General features: G+C 35.0%; 1 protein-coding gene across 5 annotated transcripts in view; it reads right to left on the reverse strand.

Annotated features, from left to right (window-relative positions):
- Positions 1–19,050, reverse strand: part of TMTC2 (transmembrane O-mannosyltransferase targeting cadherins 2) — a 386,679-nt gene that overhangs the window by 142,539 nt on the left and 225,090 nt on the right. For all 5 annotated transcript variants that reach the window (XR_012493906.1, XR_012493907.1, XM_019754143.2 and 2 more), the window contains exon 4: positions 13,545–13,659. Coding sequence is in view for 3 of the 5 variants with exons in the window: in XM_019754143.2 (XP_019609702.1) it covers positions 13,545–13,659 (115 nt within the window). In the remaining 2 variants the exon portion in view is untranslated. The remainder of the gene's footprint in view (positions 1–13,544; positions 13,660–19,050) is intronic.

The raw sequence follows: 19,050 nt of genomic DNA on the forward strand, positions 1-19,050 counted from the left end.
TTGTTCATTCATTCACTCAAAATATATTTTGAAAGTGCCATTACAGAGATTTAATGACCAGCAGAAGAGTGGAATAATTTAAAAGCAGTAACAAAGCTGTGTGCAGGGTACTATAACACAATATGATGCACTGTGGAAGTCCATAGTGAGAAAACCTATAACTTAGACTCGTTTGTTCAGTCAGCCGGGAGGAAAAAAAAAAAAAGAACACTTGTGAATTCCACAGGAATCAACACACTCAAAATACATTACCAAAAGAAAAAGGAAAAAAAAAAAAGAAGCCTCAGAGCCTGATTCCATCATAGATATGGTTATAATTTGGGTTAGAGATGTTCCCATGGGCACACAGTGATTTAGTGCAATGTACTCACTTTAAACATAAATGTTCAACAAAGTGGGTGTTTTCTTTGTCCCTTAGCAGCAGTGCTCTAACAAAAGTCTGCTGTTGAAGCAATAAATTATGAAAGGGGAAAAGGTATCATGTATCTCACAGACCAGCAGGAATAGGTGTTAGGTCATACAAGCAGTTTCTAACTTAAACAAGATGAGTTCCAAAAATGAATGCCTGACTCTATCTCTTTTTTGCTTGGAATAGTTTTGGCAATCCAGAAACGAGTCACTCAGGCTAATCCTGAAGTACTTGTAGACTAGAAGGAAAACACCACTTATAACAATGTACCTAAAACCGCCTTCGCAGGTTTAATTTTGGTGCTCAGAAGGGATGAGTCTTCACCCAGTACAGGGGTCAGAGAGAGCAAGGATCTATTCATGACCGTAGTCATCTCTTACCAGTTCTAGAAGTGGTGTTTTGCATTCACTCTACCCTTATGTTTTATAAAGGTATTGGTGTTGCCCCAGAGAAAATTCTCAGCCCTGAATGTTTTTCCGTACTTTTTTTTAGACCAAAACCTAGAAATTGGTCAACTTGCTTGTGTTCCCTCCCTATCAATTGTTACTTTTGATTAAAGTTACACTCTCTTCTCCAATGCTCAGTTTCAGAAGAATGAGTACACATTTGGCATCCCAGGTTAGCACCCATCCCTAAATATGGTCTTTGAGATTTTTATAATTTTTTTTCTACTTTCAAAAGGCAAATACTATACAGAGGATACACATATATACACAGTCATTAAAACAAAATAAAACAAAAAGGCTATTCATAGAATGTAAATGGTGTTAGAACATGGTCTAGCTTTAGACTTCAAGACAGCTCTGATTATTCCCCTAACCTGGAATTTCTACTCTCTAAGATCGTGAGTGCCAGTCATTTTATGAGTCTGCTGATGAGATGGGTCATATTAACCAAGCTGGGTCAAGTTCTCTTTTTCCAGAAGGTTGGTAAGAAATTTCCTCACTGTTCTCATTATTGGGACAGCAAGATGGGATCACTCGTCCCTCTTGACTTCATCCAACCCCCATCTAAGTCACCTCCAATCACAAGGGCCCTTAGGGAGGGACAAGAAAATGTGGCAGCCCTATAATTAGAAGCAATGGAGGTGTAAAGCAAAAAGGGCATCCTTAGGTGCTCTTGAATTCTGCAAAGGTAAATAGGAACAGAGGAAGAAAGCAAAGGTAGGAAGTGAAGTTAAATAACCCATGATGCACCCTGCACACATGAGGAGTTTAAGAATGTACTCGTATGTACCTAAATCATGGACAGCGCATATAAATATACATTCAACAACTACCTGTCGAGTTTGTACTGTGAGTTAAACACTATGCTAGGCACTTAGGATATATCAAAACCCTGCACTCGTAGAGCTTACGTGTTAGCCATATACAAAATAAACTATACATTTGTATTTAGTTAATCTGACTACATATAGTTTAAAAAGTTGATAAAAAACTGAAAGTTGATAAATGCAATGAAAAAAAAAAAAGGGAATCAAGTAAAGGAGGAAGAGCAGGAGTATGCGAGTGAGGCAAGGGCTGTAGTTTAAATACAGTCAGCTGGGAGGCCTCATGCAATTCTTTGAAGCAAAGTACTGGAAGAAGTGATACCTGATATAATTTTGCCACAGAAAGAATTTAATATATTATTTATATAAATACTATATAAAAGAAAAATAAGCAGATGAAAGATATTAATTTTTAAAGTTCATCTTCATCTAAATATTCAGATGTCCTCAAACTTCAACTATACTTTAAGCAGCTTCATGTTATAAGCAAATTATCGATAGGTTTTGTATAAGAGAAAAACTAAATTAAATGGAAGCCAATATTAGTGTACGTCCTGGTGTGTCTAGAAAATATTTCTTAAGTCATAGTAATTGAAACTCTGCAGAGGGATGGTTGGAACTACACAAATACCAAAATTACATCTGCTCATTTTTCTTCAGGAGCAAAAGAAAACGTATTACTTTTTTTTTTTTCCATAATGCAAAACTTCCTTCTGAGATAAATGAATTAATTTAGTTGAAATTCTACTGCATTATCAGCCTATACTTCCCATGTGAGCATAATTTTAGGAACAACAGCAAAAAAATGCTTTCAGCTATTTAAGCAACTTTCAATCAGTTTTAAAGTTAAACCAAACAACAGAATATAATTATGAATTTCTTTAAAAACCTCTTTTATGGGCTTTCTAAATCGTGTTCTCAAATTTACCTACACTGCTCTGGATGAAAATGACTATAAAATTAAAGACCATTTTAATGAGATTTCAGAAAAATGCCTTTCATCATTTTCCCAACATGGAAAACAGTTTAACATTCTCTACACAGTTAATCTTAAATGAATATTTCTACATGGAAAAGCATGTTCCACACAGGGCCATTTTAAAACTATATCTGTAATAGAAAACCTATAATACAAATTAATGTAGGAATGATTTAATCTTCTTTCTCTTGCCAAGGCTCCAATTTCTAGAAGGATTCTGATTTCCCCCAACTTTACTTTGGATTAGGGTGGGGAGGGCACTGCTTAACAGTTAGTCCCAGCAGGCAATCCTAGACACCAATACTAGAGTATGTAGTTTCCATAGCTGTAAATGAAATGAGTGTGAAATAATAAGTGGTTTAATTCAATTCTATTCAAAAGCATTTGTTGAGTACCAAGGAGGTGTCAAGGATTTCACTATGTACTACAAACAAACATAAATAATGTACCCAGCCCCAAGGATCTCTAGTGTGAATTTCAGTTCTTTGGTCATTGTGTCCATGCGTTTCATAGGATAAAATTATTCTCTGGAATATCCTGTAGCTTTGTCATGGCAAAATACAATTCTCTACTACATTCAGGAGAAGTGAATATTTCTAAGTTTCTAGACCCATGATTGATTCTACTACTTTTTTTTTCCTGTGGGGACATAAAAGCACCATAGAAATACTTAACTTCTCGATAGTACATGATCTTTTGACCATTTTTTCCCTTCTTACTGTCCTCCTTATCCATCAGCTTCAATGACATCTAATACCCCAGGCTTATTTTCTTCTCCTTGAGCATACGTGATGGTTCACTTTCTCTACCAAGCTCCTCAAATATAGGCATTCCCCAGGATGCCATCCATGGTCTTTCTTTCATTTATCCTTACACGTATTACACACACGCACATAGACACAGACACACACACACACACACACACACACACACACACACACAGTTTTCACAGTCAGTTTCAATGACCTACTTAGACAATTACAACTCTAAAATCTACACCCTCTACCTCAGAATGCTCTCATTAACTGTAGAAACACATTGCAGTTTCCTAGTGGAAGTCCAATAGTTATCTGAAACTTACCTAGCTAAAACTCAACAATTTTTCCCCAAACCACATTATTCATTTGTCTTCCTAGTGTGCCTCCTATTTTCTTTTCTTTTTCTTTATTGTCTTTTTTTCTCCAGGCTGAATCAGTCTCTTTGTCTGTCTTCTCATGATAATATATGCATATCTCTTAGAAAAGATGTTACTTTATCACGTACATATTTTAAACCCAAACTTCATACTTGAGGGTAGAAACTATACTCTTTGTCAGCTTATTCCCACCATCTAATACAATGCCTGTCATTCTGAAGGCAAGCAATATTTGTTGAATAAATTAATGAATCCTTATTTCTAACACATGAATTTGCAAATATGCTCATATCTGTAAATCTAACTCAGAAGATATAATCAGTATTAATGGGACTTGATAATTGGTCATTCTTTCTCAGAAATGTGTGAAAACTACGAATTATAACTGGGTGTTATAGAAATTGAGGCTTATAGAGTTGCCATAAAAGAGATTTCACTTTGCAAGCTAAATCGTAAAATAAACTCACAATGAATCAGAGGAATAGGTGTACAAAATGAACTGTGAAAAGAAGGTGGCTCTGAAACTAGCAGCCATGCAGTGTATCTTGTATAACGTTATTAACATAACAACGGAGTACAAAATGTAAAAGTGTGCATGCAACAGCAGGTAGTGTGACTCGGAAGACAGCTCTGTAAATGGGAATTTACAGAGGCAAATGCCAATAGCATTTATTCCAGTACTTTACAGGGAAGGAGGAACTTCAGTCAAAGTATTTCATAGCATCAGGCTGTCTTAGACTAATTTCATTATAAATTAAATCATCCACTATTCCTTAGCATGAGGCTCTTATAAATTGAATGTTTCCAATGCAGAGATAGGTATGCTTACCAAACAACTTGTGATTCCCATATAGACTTGACTGGACTTTGAGTCTTTCTAGTACCTATGACAATATAGTGAGGAAAACCCTGAAAACACTAGCACACAGGATTTTTCTCATCCTTCTCTGTGTGTGTGTGTGTGTGTGTGTGTGTGTGTGTGTGTGTGTGTTTTATATAAGTAGGTCTCAGTGGGACTAAATACCCCAAGCAACTACGCACAAGGCACCTGAACAGATCCAGTTTCTTCCCTCAGACCACCTGCAGAAACTACTACTACTCAATGCTATAAACTGAGCTTTCATATTACATAGAATATGTCATTTTAACTAAAAATCAACATATGATCCTTAACACCATAAAACCCACAGTAGAAAATGTTTCATCTTGTAGTTTTTTTGTTTTTGTTTTTGTTTTTTATATTGACCTGGATGTAGTCTCAGTTTAGTTTCTCCATGAAATAATTTCTGACTACCTCTTTACAATCTTGCAGATGTCCAGGTCATTATAGAATAATTATTTTACCTTAACCCATTCTGGTATCTGTCAAGATAGATAATTTCTTGAATATAGCATATCATGGCCAGATTTCTTGAATATAGCATATCATGGCCAAAACTCAAGGACAGATCATTTAATGATAAAATATAGTTAAGAATTTAGATGCACAAATGCACATATGGTTGATGAAATCATTAAGCATCGTTAATTTGCCCTAGTTTCAAATAATCACTATTTTTTACTTTCAGAAATATTTTCAGTAAAGGCTGAACTTATATTCTTAGCCTGTAAAGACGATAATATTACAGTGAGTCTACAAATTAAAATAGAAAATTATTGAAAGGAAAATTTAAATAATATGTTTCTATGAACAGAAGTCAATTAAATACCCATTTATACCTCAAGTAGGACTTTAGAGGGCCTATTAATCGTTTTAAAACCCTGAAACATCATTGCATATTTAATAAATCAGAATAGAATTATATGCTTCATTATTTACTATTCAACTTTTCCTGATTAACAAATGGATATATGAGAATTTGTTTTGTGGAAACATTCCCTGACTGGTTATCCCGTTAACTAACATATCCATTATATTCTCTTACTGATTCTGAAAAGTCTGTCCTCAGTGTTTGTAATAAAAATATTTCCAGGGCTTGGTGGAAGAAATAGAAAGATTTCAGCTTTGACACTAGATGATGTATTCCAGAATCTTTTTCCCAAATCAGTATGTATATAATAACCATGGTCTTTATGAGGAAATTTTACTACTCTTATGTTTTTTGGACAGTGGCTATTTTCAAAGACATATATGATGGAAAAAAGCTGTAGACTACATCACTATGAAGAGTCAGATAGGTAAACATGGCCAGTAACACAGGCTGGGGAAAAAAAGATCAGCGAGGCATAATGGGCAGGACATGGGACTGTTGTCCAATAAACTTAAACTTTGTTGATTTATTGTCATTATTAGCTTATTCATTGGTTTTTAATCAAGTTATTTACTGGTTTAATAATTCATTCAATAGTTTATTAATCAACATATCTATAGTGTAACACATCCATTAGCTCATTAATCAACATATACATAATTTCAAAACCATATGCCTGCCATTGTGCTTGGCACTGATGATAGAATGCGACCTAAGCTTCCCCTGGCTTTAAAGAGATATGCTCTAATTAAGGGGAACATGGTATCACAGATATTACTAGGATTCAGACTAAAAAGATCCCAGTATTAGTTGCTCTAATGGGTGAGATTTGGGAGGGGTAGATTTGGGAAGGGCAGCTTCCAACTCTGACAATAGGAGAGGTATCACCACATCTTCCCAAGGGAAGATATGAGCTTAGATACAGGTATTAGCCAGGCAGAAAGGATAAGGAGTAGGGTGGAAAAGGTCAGACGGGTAGAAAATGGTGGAGAACGCTGCAGGCAAAACAGCGAGTATATGCAGAGGCCTCCCAGCAAATAAGAATATGACATATTTGGGAAAACTCCAAGAAAAAGCTACACCTGAAAACCAGATATATGATAGAGCAACAACAATAACCAAAACTTGGAATCAGACATATTTTGAAAATATAAAACTTAAACAATCAGGAACATTACCATCTTGAAATGCTCTTGCCATGTGAGCAGGTAGGTACCACAAGCTGTCCTCCACCTCATGCCAGTAAAGGGCCAGGTGAGTTGTACATCCAGAGCCTAGTGACCCCAAGCCAATGGAATTTCACCAAAATCTCTCACTTCCGTTCACTTTCTATCAGACATGCCAAGCACTTCCAGGCATCCCTGCTTGATAGCCTGTCTTGAATTCTCTATTTTGGGAGACCAGTCTGCTTACCTAATATCCCCTAGACACCTCCCTCCATCCCTAACACACTCATAATACACATAACACACACAACCAGGGAACTACGAACTTGGTGGAAAAACCTGTCCTGAGCTCTCGCCATTTGGCAAAGGGTTACTTTCTCCTTCATTTTCACCATGCCTCACTTCTCATGGGCTTTTCTTGCTGGTTTTCTAAAGAATTCAAAGAATGTCTCAGCTCCATGTCAGGTAGCACCACTTCCATTCTGTAATCTTTAATCCTTTTAACCTCTCAAGGGTATTCAAAACCTTGCCCCTGAATGAACAAATAAATCTCTCATTAAACTGGATTTATGGTAACAACTCTGCATCCAACATTGCCTCACTACTGTATCCTCCTAAGTTACTTCCTCCTAGGACAGAGTTCTTGGATCATGAGCTATATAAACTGGTTGAGATTCTGTGCAAAAATGTAGCTTCATGAAGGAGTTTTCCCAACCCTCTCCCCCATTACAAACCATGGTCTCTCTCTCTTAAACTGAAGCTCCCAATAGACAGCTGTTATTGGTTAAGCTGTGTTTCTCTAAAAAAAGATGTTCAAGTCCTAACCCCCAATACTTCAGAATATGTCCTTTTTTAAGAAACAGGGTTACTGCAAATGTCAAATGTCAAATTAACATGGGTGGTCCCCTCATCCAATATGACTGGCAGCCTCATAAGAAGATGTGAAGACAAAGACACACAGGGAAAAAGCCATGTGATGGCAATGGAGAGAATAGACCTATGCAGGTGTAAGACAAGGAACTCCACACGATTCCACAAACCACAGAAGGGGCAAGGAAGAAGTCCCCTGTAGGTTTCAGAGGGAGCATGACCAGGTGGACAAATTGACTTCAGACCAGTAGACTTCAGAACTGTGACACAATTAATTTTTTACTGTTTTAAGCCACCTAGTTTGTGGTACTTTATTACGGCAGCTCTAGGAAACTACTACACGAATATGAATGTGTTTGCTTCTGAAATTCCAAGAAAATGAAACTCTAATTCAAGAAGGCTCTTTATAACCTGAACTGGTTTATTGATATTGATTATATTTACACAATTCAAAGAACATGGTTATCTATTAACAATATCCATTACTACTGTTATCACCTACATTGACAATGGGGTCTTCTCTGCTCTGATACCGATTTCATAACTCATTTATAAAATCAATAAACGCAGTTAGAACTCCTCTAAATCTGGGACGCATTCTTTTCCTCTTCTGACTTTTTAAATTAAAAGAATATAGTAATTGAAGGTAACAATGAATACTCTACCATAAATCTAAAAATAAATGCTATCTGGCAGTGGTGTTTTAATCTTTAATATGCTGCTACATCCACTGTGTTAATTTTAAGACATTTCAACATTTATATGAATAAGTCTAATTGGCCTGTCTGTTTGTAATTTTGTTCTTGCTTGTTTGCATTTTGTTTTGTGTTTTTTGGAATTTTGTTGTTGTTATTATTCTCTTTTGGTTTTTGGTGTTAAACAGTTAGGCTTTTTGCTATCAGTTTCATCTAGCGTCACAAAAATAAATGAAAAGTGTAACTAGCACAACTTCATCAAGATTTGATAGAACTCATGAACACCTTAACTTGGTTCCTCGTGGAGAAACTTCTTTAATGGTTTCAATTTTTTCCAAGGATTTTTATCCACATTGCCTGCCTCCCTCTTCTTGTGCCAATGTTGGCCATTTATATTTTCCCAGAAGAGCATTCACAGATTTCACATGTACAACTAAGATTTTCAAATATGTAACTACTGTCTTGCTATTTTAATTTCCCATATATCTAATTGTAGCCCCTTTCTAATTCTGTGTTGTATATTTGAGATGTTCAACTTTGTCCTATACTACCATTGCCAGAAATTGTTGATCTTTTAAATAACAAGCTCTTATATTTGTTCATTACTTCACATTTTCTCTATAGTCTACTTTATTAACATTTTCTTTCTTTTTATTTCCATTAAATTTATTAGTTTATTTTATTGCTCCTTTCCTGGCTCCTTCGATTGAATGATTGCTTAGATTCTTACAACACAGAACAAAAATGACAACTAACTTAAGTTTGCAAAATCTCTATTATCCACAGAAATGATCCCCTCTGTTATGTGAAATAATCAAGAATTGATTAAACCACATTATATGTATTACCTGTATTCTGAAATCTAATGCCTAATGAAATATTCAATGTTCTATTGAATTACGTGTTTATATATCATTTGGAACAAACAGGGACAAATCTATAACAGCAATGGAAGAATACTGACTATTTTTCAGCCTAGAAATCAATTATTTTTCAGATGGCAATGGGTGGTACAGTTAAAAGGTTGAAAGTTGATCACGTATTTGTAAAATCTGACAATGTAAATCACTGAGCAATGGCCCATCTGCTTTGCCTGTGAAAATATACTATACTTGAAAAGAAAAACCACCATCATAATGCAGATCGATTAAACCTGGTCTTAAGAATATTACTCGTGTGAAGCACTGGATTTTAATAAATTTGGCAAACAAATAAAAGTGAGTTTAAGGCTATGCAGTAAGTTCACTATATCTATTGCTAGTAAGAGTAGAATTAAGTACTGTTTTAACTTTCACATTATGTAACTATTATCTATAAGCGTGGATTGAAGTGATATCAAAACCATATTATGATTAATGGACTGAGACAACTAAAAAGGCTTTCTGAAGCAATTTCTTCTTGAAAGCAACTCTTAGCTCAGTAGTGCAAACCCAATGATAATCTTTCTGACAAAATTCTATAGCATGAGCTCAGTAACCTCAGTAACTGGCATAACAAAATGAACTTACACTCTCTATTAGATCTAATTCCAAGTATTTTATTTCTATATGTAAAGGTAATTTTAATTGTTTTTCTGGATTTGAAGATACACATTGAGGTGGTTTTTTTATTCCACACATTGGTTTATTTCTGCAGAAATACTGTTGTACAGATATAGAGTCAAGCGTCTTAAGTTCAAATACAGCTCCTCTACTATTTGTGTGACTTTAAAACTGTCTGCATTTCATTTTCCTCATTTTGTAGACTTCACTTAAAAGACAAATTGCGACAACATTTGTAAAGAACTAAGAATAGTGCTTGGCACATATAAGAAATTCAAGCAATTGCTATCAAGAAAGAAAAAAAAGCAATAGCATTCCATCGTTTTATAAACAGGAATATAACCATTTTTATGTAATTCTCATATATCATTTTATATTAATCTGGCAAAAAAACTGTCCTCAAAGTTTCACAATCTTATAAGCAATGTTCTCTAGCCTAAAATATAACCATATATCATTTATACTATTGTTTACTGAATATGTTTCCAAATCATTTTTTTCTCTATTCTCACCTAGAACAATATTTGGATGTGCTATTTAAATGTGCCATTCATAGTTTTTAAAATTTAAACATAAAAATGAATATACAGGGATTGATTTAATAATTATCTCCAACCTCCTAGAATCATCCTGTGGCTGTCCAGAGTACATCACTTTTATAATTATGGTTTTGAAGTTACTTAATGATGTATATCTCCAGATTATTTCCCTAATAAAAATTCCTAACAGTATGAAAATTTTTAATGATTTACAAAGCAGTAGTTTTATGAATATTGAATGTATTGAAAAAAAATTTAGGTTACTGATTTTAAAGTTAAGTAGAAGACCTAACAGAAGCTTATGATTTCCAAAAGCTTCTAAAATTTATTAATGAATATGGATATTTCATGCAACTAATATAAATACACTCGTTAGTTTCAGGCTTTGGTCATAAAACATCTTTAAGAGACATAAATATAACCGATGATATGAAAAGTGATTAAAACATACTTCCACAAAGAAGCGTCATTAGGTTAAGTTTACTTATTGGTGAGATTGAGCAAAGCAAATTCCCTTACTTTCAGGATTTGAAATGGAACAAGGAGCAATTTCTGTACATCAGAGAGAACTTTGTAATGAAAATAGCATACACATCTCAAAAGGAAATTTTTTTATTTCTCAAATATTCTCTAAACTACCTATAAGAATTGGTATATTACCTACCCATGTAAATAAATAGAAAATAAAAAGGTTGTTCCTAAAAACATATGATGCCAGATATATTTATATAATATTTCAGGTGGTAAAAGATCTATCTTGGTGCATTGTATTACTATTTGATTAAAAAATCATTGAAATATTCCCTATTTTGAAATATAATTATTGAGTATCAGAATTCTGTCAACCACATGGTTTACTTAATCTAATACACTGAAATCACTGCAAACATTTCTTGTGGAATTTAAGCCTCTCCATTTGAGCTAACAGTTAAATGTAGTTTAAAATCCTGTCATAATATTTTGGAGCCATATATGGTATTTATGACATATCTGAATTTCCTACAATTAGGGACAAAAAACTAATCCTGTTAATAATCAATCATTTTTCCAGCAAGGATTTTTCATTAGTGTTTGGGAAGGTCTATATATATGCTTTCACAGTTTATATATGTATCCAGATGGAAGTTTTATAAGATAAAGCTTTCATATTACATGTAAATTGAATTTGTCTAATTGAATAAATTTATCTTCTCAGCAAAGAATAAACCTGGATAGGCACATTTCCTTTTTCTTTCCACCCCCATCCAACAGGTATCAACAAGAGATAGATAACTGTGGATAAGAGAGAAAAAAACAGGTTCAACAAAGAGCTGTTGCTTGTTCAGTGTTCTTTCTCCCCGAAAATGAATGAAGAATGGGCACCAGAAGAAAATTTTCATCCCACATTGCAAGGTAAGAGGCCCCTTTGACAACATGACTGTCAGACGCAAAAAAAAGACCGTTTGTGTAAATTTACCAAACTGATAAGGTTTTACTCATGAAATAAAAATTCTATTAATCAATAATATAGTAACATTACATTACTTCGATGAAGAGGACATGTGGAAAAAGCTTTTGTAGGAGTATCTAGATATATGCATTCAAGTAAAAAAAAGTGATGCAAACGCATAATATATTTGGTAAAGCATGATACACAGCAGAGGGTAAGTATCAGGAGTTCTGCAAACTCAGGAGGATGTGCTCCATTGGAAGGCATTCCAGGTAAAAAAAGAGAAAATTAAATCTGTGTAGATCAATACAAAACACATGCTGATCTAATGTACATGACAAGCCACGAGACTAAGCCCAGTGTTAAAGTCTAGGAGGTTATAAAAAAGGTAAACATATGAACAGGAAATTAAACTGAGCTCACCCTGTCTGCTTTCCCTTAAATATCTATTTTTTTTTTTGGTGGGGGGGGGTGTTATTTTTATTTTATTTTTTATATCTGTGCTTTCAGATTTAGCCACTACAAAAGATTTAGATGTAACCAGAGAATAAATACATACTAAAAATTAAAGCTGACAGATTAATTTGACACTATCAATATCACACAGCATTCATTAAACAGAAGCAGTAGACATCTTATTTTGCCTGGTCTCTTCCTATCGGGAAGTGGTTCTCCATTCCATTCCAACTTTTGTGGCATTGTCAGTAGAGGTGTCTTACAACCCCTGCCACTCGGCCCAGGGTCTTATCCAAGAGACGACACACGACCCCAGGAGGGTTAGTCAAAACAACCTTTTCAAGGATTAATAGAGACACCAATGTAATTCCTTCTGAGATTGAAGACTTAGAATATTATACACATAACGGTGTAGGAATCATCTTTCCCACTGATATAGACAGAGTTGCACAGAGAATAAAGGGAACCCTGAGGAAGTGGAACCCTGAGGAAACCAGAGCCACAAAATGGAGACAAATTCTTACAGCATAATAAAGCACCTGGGTTTAATTGTGCCACAACTAATTAATCCCAGGAATTGTCAGTTATGAGTTAGTAAAATCTCCTTTGTATTTTTAGACAAGTTTAGATTAGGTTTCTATTACTTACAAACAAAAGAGTGTCATAAATACTAGATAAAAAGAGGATTTCAGTTAATTTGCATTTATCCACTCATGTCTCACTGTACCACCTAGGGTTTTTCATTCAAAGAACAGAACCAATTTTTCCCCTTGGGATTTTTTTAATCCAACATACACAAATATTTTAAATTATGCCATTATCCCAACCTAATCATTAGTACCTTTGGAAAGAGGGGAAAAAAGGAAGAGCCATTATCTTACTCACTAATTCCCCAGGTTTAATACATGTTCTATATCTACTTGAACACAAGCAATTTTTAATAGAGGACAAAATCTATTAATAATCAAGATATCAATTATATAAAGTATCACACATAGCAGGCCTATTTTATAAACCCATCTAAGTATTAATGGAACAAACTTTTAAAAAGTAGCACTTAAACCAATTTTTATATTAGTACTTCAAAAAATCCGGCCAAGCCACATCAATACATGTGATGATCTATTATGTGGCCCAAAACAAAGCAATGACAAATACCATCCACTTAACTAATCTCTGAGGCATGATTAATGAAAAGACTTTCTTAAAAACAACTATCATCATCTCCATTTGCAGCAATTAATTCAACCTCTCACGGGAGGTTTCAAAGACGAACCAAACCCAAGAAAGCAATGCATACTCACAAATTATAAAGCATGTCAGCCATGTTGCTACGGTAGTACAAAGCATTTCTATAGGCGCTTTCAGCTTCAGAAATTTTGCTCTGACTCTTCAGAACATTTCCAAGGTTACCCCATGCTGCCAAGAAGAAAAAGAAGTATTCAGGCTGAGCGTCAATCCAATTATATGTGACACAGTATCAGGCCATCAGGAAGTACCACAGGGAGAGAAAACCTTCATAAAACATTTTTAAGAAGGAAAATGTATGTCCTTTATACTCTAACATTTCATCAAACCGGGAGATTGAATACAAGCAAAGCCTTAAAAAATTTAAAGTAATTATTATGCCTTGAAGCTGATATACATATACTGTTCATCGTAAGGCCAAGAACAATGTTATCTTAAGATCACCTACAAAGACTTCGTGCCCTTTCATATTTCAGTAGGGGTCTTCATGGCCTGAAATTATTGTATACTTACTGAACCAGAAACTGTAAGAAGTCATCTTAAAATAAACAAAGATTTCATTCAAATATTTAAAACACTGATAAATGACATAGAAGAAGGAGGGATGAAAAGCAAGATAACTAAACAAGATCAAAGCTATATACGGGTTTGATAGTCACTGGAACGTATCAGTAAAACATTATGCTTCTTAAAACAGTTGAGTATATATGTGGTTTATTGAGATGTTCTTTTATACCCTTCCTGCTAGTACATGTGTTTGTGTGAAAATCAGTATCTCAGTATTTCCACATGTAATCATGTTTTTAAAAAATCTATTATTTTCTGTATGCTGCTTGTTTTTAAAACCATCCCAAATAATCATGATTTCTCAACATTAAAAAGAATAAAGTCATGGCATTAAGAGCTGCCCATACAGCGTGGCTCTCAAGCAGAACTCTCTCTCAAACTGAGATGCTTCTCTTGTCTTCTTTCCTTCCCACAAAGAGATGAGGTGTCAAGTCCTGAAACCAGACTTGTCCCAGCTTGAACACAGGGATTGGAAGAAGGTCTATGTGTATCAAGATATATTTATTCGGGTAGTACTGTCTACCTAAAGAATGAAAGGGGTTTTGAAGTATCAATTTTTCAGTGCATAATAAAGTGTAGAATGTTTCACTTCCTTATGTGCCTGTCTGTCCTATAATTTAATACTCTGTGCCTCAGTTTACTCATCTGTAAAATGGGAAATATAATCAGTATCTCATGGGCTTTGTGATGAGGATTAAATTAGTTAATATATGTAGGATGTTTAAGACAGTGGCTAACACATGGCAAATACTCAATAAATATTTGCTATTATCATTAATATCATTGTGGTTGATATTCTCTGTAATTTACAATGTCAAGCATGATTACAGAAATATGAAATACTACATACTTTATGCCCTAATACTATCAACAGAGAATAATAATCTTTTGTATGGAAAGTTAAATACCTCCTTTTGCTGCTGCTGGAAAACAGAGGAAAAGCACTGAACTTACAATTATCCACCACCAAATAACATCACATAACATGCTACACACGTGAAATAAATCAGGTGAGTTCTCAACAGTCCTGTACATAAATATCATGCCTACTCTGTGGATGAGGAAACAGACTCAGAGACACTAAAGAGCGTGCCGATTTAATATGGAAGTATTAATTAGAACAGGCATTGCAACCCAAGGCTGGCTGCTTCCAAACCTTTTCCGCCCTCCACCTAACATCTTCAAACCACATTTTGTCTTTCACTGCAAAGCAACATTCACACACTATGAATTAGGCCTTGGTATTATGAGTCAATAGAAAATTGACTGCTTAAATTGAAAGATAAAACAGTTACTTTAAAATATTGTCAAATTCAACTACTAAATGCAACATGAAATACAAAGTAGGAAAAACAAATAGTAAAATAAATCATCTTCAAACTTAATAGGCATAACAACACATGTATTTTATATAAAGCCCCCCCACCCCCAATTAATAAAGTATGACTGTATGGGACTTCTAATAACCAGGTTATTTTTCAGCCCACCTTACCTCTCCCAAAGTTCTACTTTGCTTGTGGCATTAGTTAATGAAAATCTATCTCCATTGGGGTCACTCTAAAGAAATGCATCCAAATATTATTTGAAACACCAGGAAAACATTATTATAAGGCTATCCCATCTAAACCATGGGATAGATGCTTAAAAATATATAATAGCAAGGAATTATCTTGATTATTTGAAGGAGTATTTCCAGAGAAACAGATTGACATTTTTTTTCAGTACTTACATCTTAATTAAATAATCAACATGTGTTTCTCTTGTTAATAGTCAAGAGACATAAAGTTATAGTTATGTCTACAATATATGTTCACTCATTTATTTGCATTTTGGTTTATTTACTCATTCATAAACGTATTCATTTGCTAAACAGATAGGTATTTGTTAAGCACCTATTTTCTGCTAGGTACTTCACTTGGGGCTGGGCACTTAGAAAGGTACAGATATACAAGTTCCCACCACCTGGAGCTTATGTGTATGAGTGAAGAGGGGAGAGAAGTGGGATGGGCTCATGCAGTAGAATAAATATATTAATTTCAGATAGTGATAAGTGCTACAACTAACAGAAAACAAAGTTAAGATGGAATGGATGAAGCTAGTTTAGATAGCGATAATTTATAAACAGGGAAAGTATGTGATCTCTATGGAATTCAGGATAAGGAACCAGCCTTGCAAAGATTGATGATTCCAGGTAAGGGGAATAGTTAGAGCAAGGGATATAAAACAAGAATGAATTTGATATTGCCAAGAACAAAAAGACCAGCCAGACGTGGCTGCAAAATGAAAGGGAAAGCCATGATGAAGTCACAGACATAACAGGAGTCTGGTGGCCATAATAAGTCTGGGGGTTATTTTATTTGCAGTGGGTGGGGGAAGGCTTTCAGAGAGGAGTTTTGCGCTATGACTTAACATTTTTGCAAAGATCACTATGCCTCCTCTGTGGAGGAGGTACTCACTGCAAGGAAATAAAAGAATGAACTGAGTCCAGGCAAAAAGTAACTGCAGTGAATATAGAGACAAGATTAGGGTGGTTTCCACTGGGGCAGGCAACAGAGGACATGGTTATTTCAAAGTGGGATTACAATTAAGAAATTTAAAATCATCAGCAACGTTATCTGTGACAAAGCCACAGTGTGAAACTAAGTTTCTTGTTTTTCTTCCAAGTGTAAATTTCTCACATCTTTAAGTCACTGACTGGGTGACTGGGAACATAGAAAGAAAATTCCCAAATTAAGCATATACTTTACAAACAACTTTAAATGCTTATGGATGAGAGAGGAAGTGAGGAAGGGACAGAGGGAGAAAGGGGGGAAGGAGGAGGCGGGTTAGATGGCAGTGAGGGAGAGAGAGGGAAGTCTTTGATGTCCAGAGCTGATCTGACATTCACCAACTGGAATTTTTGTCCTACTGTACATACACAATCTTATAGAATACCAGCTTGAGACAAGATTTCTGAGACCATGATAAATGAGACAAAATTAAGACTACTTGATAATTTTATTAAACACAAAAAAGAAAAAGGTCACTGTACAACCCAAAAAATACCAAACATGCCCCCTCTTGCTAAGTAAATGACTTTTTTATCCAGTCACAGAATTGCCCAGCATCCAATCTAGAAAACACCTGTCCTTCCTTAGACCCTCTCCCAAATCACCCAACTGAAGTCCAAATCCTGTGATAGGACATATAGTGAGATGCCCCAGGGTCCCCATGGTGTAGTGGAACCTCAGCACATGGAGTAATTAAGCCACCTTCTTCACTACAGGTATGTTCCTGGTGGTCTTTGAAGGATGTCAACATAAGAGGATTTAATCATACTCAAATATGAAAACAATTGCTTTTCTTTTATTTTTCCCCCTTCTTCCGCCTCCCCCTTCTCCCACACTATGGTTCAAGCCGTTGTTTCTCAGTCTAGTTGTGTAGGACACAGCTCCCTGGCCCATGCTGGTATTATCAGCCTTGCAGAGCACTCCCCTTGGCTAAAACAGTCGGTCATTGATCGCTCACGGCAGCTCTTGCCGGCTGCTGGCCACTCACAGTGGCCACCAGCTGCTCATGGTAACTCATGACAACGCATGGTAGCCCATGGCAGCATACAGCAGCACTCAGCAGCCCATGGCTGCTCACCGCAGCCCAGCTCCAGGGAGAGCTGTTGTTCACAATCTTAGCTGTAGAGGGCGCAGCTCACTGGCTCATGTGGTAATTGAACAAGCAACTTCGGCTTAGGAGCATGGAGCTCCAACCACCTGAGCCACCGGGCCCGCCCAACAATTCCTTTTCAAAATCCTGTCTTCCTTAGATAATTGATCTTCAAAACCGTGTTTACCAAAATAGATTTTAGGTTTTAAATGTAAGAGCTGCCAAAACAAAGAAATTGTCACACACTGTCTTTGGGTATGAAAATGGCTATCACTATTTCCACATTTTCAAATTGAAATATGATTGATTTCTGTATCATCACTACCAAAACTCAATACTAACATAATGATCACTTCCAAAAATATAAAGACACCCTAAAAAATATGACCTACAGTAAAAAATCCTATTAGTAGTCAAATAAATAGTAATTATTTTCATAAAAGCTGTTAATTTACCATATTTCAATAAAACAAAAAGTGAAAAAGAAATAATTGTTGTATTGAGAAGCCATTTAAAATCTAGCTAATGCAGATACAGTTTAAAGGAAAACACGTTAAAGTGCACTACAATAAATATGTCTTAAAAGGGCTAATGTGTTGATTTCACATCTATATAATTAACCTATAGAATTAATCAGTGTAATGGATTTTTTCCTCAGAACAAATTTGATCCCATCAACCAAGTCAACATTTTTTTATATCAAGTCAATTTTTAAATCTTGCTGGTTGACTAGCTGAAAGAATACAAACCAAAATTAGAAAGATATGGAAGAATATTCCAAGACTCATGAATGGGACAATTTAACATTATAAAGATGTGAATTTTCCCAAAACTAATCTATAAATTCTCCATAATTCCAATCAACATTTTAGCATCATTTATTAAGGAACTCAAAAAATGTATCCTAAACATAATACGTAAAAGTGAAACTGGATTTGTATACCATATTCACCATACGGAAATGTAATCTCCAGGTAGTTTTGTAACTTAAATATGAAAAGGTAAAGCTAACAGAAAAATATGTTGGAGAATATCTCTGTGGAAGGGAAAGGGATTTCTTAAAACGACCTCCAAATGTAACTCAAAAGGTAAAATATTGATGAATCTGAGTACTCAAACTGAAGAACTTCTATTTATTGAAGAATATCATGGACAAAGATAAAAACGCATAGTACACTAGGCAAAGATATTTCAAACATCTAAGCAACAGACTGTACTTAGAAAACAATAGGACTCCTAACAAAGCAACAAGAAAAACATAAATCCAATAGAGGGAAAAAATGGGCAAAAGATAATGACAAAGAATCTATTAAAAGGGGTAAAAATACCCAGCATTATAACTAATCCTCAAATTTC

This window comes from Rhinolophus sinicus, linkage group LG02 (assembly GCF_036562045.2).
Source record: "Rhinolophus sinicus isolate RSC01 linkage group LG02, ASM3656204v1, whole genome shotgun sequence".
Lineage (NCBI taxonomy): Eukaryota > Metazoa > Chordata > Mammalia > Chiroptera > Rhinolophidae > Rhinolophus > Rhinolophus sinicus.